A 3,743-nucleotide genomic window follows, 5' to 3' on the forward strand; every position below is an offset into this window, starting at 1 on the left:
CTTTCTTTTTCTTTTCTTTTCTTTTTTTTTTTTTTTAGATGTGGTCTGTTTTTGCTATCTCTACCCCAGAAGCCTCCTGAGTCACCCCAGGGACCCACCGGAGGTTGCACTTCCAGTATTTCCACACTAAAAGAATCTTTTTGAAGAAGATTTTTTAAAATACTAGCCTCACTTAACTATCCCATTAATCTTCTTGTTGCTTGTGGATAGTCATTTGTTAACTACAATTTCTCTGTTTTCTGATTTTAGCCTTCTTTTCATTCCATGAACTCTCCCAAATGGTGGGTCCAATTAATTTTTTTTACTGTAATTTTGCTTGTTTCTCATCAAGCTACATTCCATCACAGGTAAAATTACTACTCACATAATTAAATCATTATTTTATAAGACATATAATTTTATTGTGTGCCCCCAAAAGGCTTTCCTGAATTAAAGGTATTCTATCATTTTCTTCCTGGACTATGTGTATAAATCTTCTCAAGTTGACAAAGATCTGCATGATTTGTTCTGATTCTGTGTTCACAGTGAATCATTGAAGAACACTAATAATAGCTATCATTTATTGAGCCGTAACCAGGTGCCAGCCAGTGTTCTTGGCACTTTGCTTTGTTGTAATAAAACAATAACTCTAAGAGGTAAGTACTATTGTTATCTCCATTATAAAAATCATAAAACTGAGGCACAGAGAGTTTTAGTAAGTGCCCCAAAGTCACATGGTAAGCAGTAGTGGTGAAGCTGGGATTGCAGCAGAGGCAGTGTGGCTCCAGGGTCCACATTATTAACCACAGTGCTGCACCCTCTCTCCAAATAAGTCTTGGTTCTTAAATATGGACACACTGAGTAGAAAATTTATAGTCATTATTTGCTCACTGTATTTATGAAATCCCGTGTACCCACAGGCTAACATTTTTCAAGTAGGTGTAGTATGCTTGGTAATTACTTAATTATAAAAACATGAAAAATAAAAAATTGTCAGCAGAATAGTATAAGGTAGGGCTGCACTAATAAGTAGAGAATTATATAAATATATATATATATACACATATTATACTTAATAAGTATAAGGTAGAGCTGCACTATCATAGGTAGTTTGACTGGAAAGGATTCTGAGTTCATCTAGTTCAATCCCATTGTCTTTTCCAGTGAGCAAATTGAGACAGATGTGTGAGTGTAATTACATTTAGAAAATGACTCAAGCCCTTTGGGAGGTGGAGGCAGGTGGATCATGAGGTCAGGCGATCGAGACCATTCTGGCCAACATGGTGAAACCCCATATCTACTAAAGATACAAAAATTAGCTGGGTATGGTGGTTCGCACCTGCAGTCCCAGCTACTCAGGAGGCTGAGGCAGGAGAATACCTTGAACCCAGGAGGTGGAGGTTGCAGTGAGCCGAGATAGTGCCACTGCACTCCAGCCTGGGTGAGAGAGTGAGACTCCATCTTAAATAAATAAATAAATAAAAAGTAAAAATAAAATGACTCAAACCCATGCCTTCTTACAATGAACTTGGAATTTCTCCTTCAGTATTTTTTTTTTTAATCTGGATGCTGAGGTTGTATTTTTGAACACTCTTAGTACCTGAACAACATTATAAATAAAACCACATTTCACCATTCTTTACCTCTCTTTTCACTGTATATTTTCTCCTCTCTCAATATCTAGCTCACCCCATGAGTTCTGCCAAAAAAGCAAACAAAATACCCCACTAGTTGCTGTTGTACTAGCTGGTGATAGGGATGACTTAGTTTAGTTCAGTTTAAAACTATGCTGAAAATTAGAATAGTAAATGTGTTGGGAATTGTGGTATAGGCAAGGATATAATGGAGAGAATTACAGCTCCCTAGAACTCGAACAGTCAGAGATTTTGTGGTTATTTATACTGGTGAAAGTCCAGTCTCTTGAAATTTAATGAGAGATTAAAGAAAACTGATTATTCTTTGAGACACAGAGGTCTGAATTTAACATTGGAATGTCATAGTACTGTGTGAGATATTTCAGAAGAGGTTAATTTTGTTGCTACACAGCTTATATTGTAAACATATTACAACTACTACAAATGTGATGGACTGAGTATATGTTAATTTAGTTATTTCAAGTTTATAACTTATAACAAGTTTATAAGAGTAAGTTTCTTGAGATCAGGAAACCATTCCCTGTCCATCAAAGCTGATTGGGGTGCAAAAAAGTAACATATTTTAAATAAGAAGTTATTAAAGTATGAATGATAGTTTCACCTTTAACTACTTCACTGTTCAGAACACCCACTAAGACTTAGAGATAGATCATTTACCTGTTGGCTGAAAACAAAATCTTCTGAGGGATATAGAATTTTCAAGGGAAGGTCTATTGGATTGTTTGGATGAGGAACTCAATAAAGACTTATTAAATGTTTATTGAGTATAAATGACTGTTGAAGATATAATGATGTAGATGTGCTCTGTGACATAATGGATGTATTTATATTCCTGTTCACTATTTCATTACAGCCCCTGTTCTCCTAAGCTCTCAATTCTGATATAAGCTTGAAAGTAGAGTAAATGAGACCGAGTAACAATGTTACAGAATTTGTCCTCCTAGGCCTCACTCAGGATCCTGATGTACAAAAAGCATTATTTGTCATGGTTTTACTCATATACATTGTGACAATGGTGGGGAACCTCCTCATTGGGGTGACTACCATTGGCAGCCCCTCCTTGGGCTCCCCAATGTACTTCTTCCTTGCCTGCTTGTCACTTATAGATGCCATATATTCCACTGCCATGTCACCCAAATTGATGACAGACTCACTATGTGATAAAATCACTATTTCCTTGTCAGCTTACATGGGTCAGCTCTTCATAGAACACTTACTTGGTGGTGCAGAGGTCTTCCTTCCGGTGGTGATGGCCTATGATCGCTATGTGGCCATCTCTAAGCCACTGCACCATTTGACCATCATGAATCGACAGGTTTGCATCCTTCTGTTGGTGGTGGCCGTGGTTGGAGTTTTTGTGCACTCTGTGGTTCAAATTGTCTTTCTGTACAATCTACCATTCTGTGGCCCCAATGTCATTGACCGCTTTGTCTGTGACATGTACCCATTATTAGAACTGGCATGCACTGACACCTACTTTATAGGCCTCACTGTGGTTGCCAATGGTGGAACAATTTGTACGGTCGTCTTTACCTTTCTGTTAATCTCCTATGGAATCATCCTAACCTCCCTTAAAATTTATAGTCAGGAAGGGAGGCATAAAGCCCTGTCTACCTGCATCTCCCACATCATCATGGTTGTACTCTTTTTTGTTCCCTGTATTTTCATGTATGTTAGACCTGTTTCCAACTTTCCCTTTGATAAATTCATGACTGTGTTTTATACAATTATCACACCCATGTTGAATCCTTTAATATATACATTGAGAAATTCAGAGATGAAAAATGCTATGAAAAACCTCTGGTGTAAAAACGTAAGTATAGTTAGAATAAGATTATCTCCCATGCTGAACATGTTTGCTACTAGTTCTAAGGCAACAAATAGGCAGTAAATTCTATCTGGATAATGCAGTCAATTCAACAGATTCTGTAGGGCTGCTTCTCTCTATCTACATAAAGCCATCAGAAAAGTAGAATAAATTATCCTCTGAGACTAGAATCAATCTATAGAGAAATTCTGGGGAATGAATAAGTCACAGGTACTTGTCTTGGTATAAGTAAAAATAAAACCAAGCTCATCTTGTAACTTTATTTTTCGCAGTTTATACTG

General features: G+C 37.0%; 1 protein-coding gene across 1 annotated transcript; it reads left to right on the top strand.

Moving 5' to 3' along the window:
- Nucleotides 1-2,538: 2,538 nt before the first annotated feature.
- On the top strand, nucleotides 2,539-3,525 carry LOC746859 (olfactory receptor 4A16-like). The gene has a single exon (XM_001155085.4). The coding sequence runs from the start codon at nucleotides 2,539-2,541 to the stop codon at nucleotides 3,523-3,525; it is 987 nt and encodes a 328-aa protein (XP_001155085.4).
- Nucleotides 3,526-3,743: the final 218 nt, after the last annotated feature.

This window comes from Pan troglodytes, chromosome 9, assembly GCF_028858775.2.
Source record: "Pan troglodytes isolate AG18354 chromosome 9, NHGRI_mPanTro3-v2.0_pri, whole genome shotgun sequence".
Taxonomy (NCBI): domain Eukaryota; kingdom Metazoa; phylum Chordata; class Mammalia; order Primates; family Hominidae; genus Pan; species Pan troglodytes.

Bases quoted from the DNA above. Each gene is read 5' to 3' on its own strand.
- LOC746859 (XM_001155085.4), top strand. From the start codon at position 2,539: ATGAGACCGAGTAACAATGTTACAGAATTTGTCCTCCTAGGCCTCACT.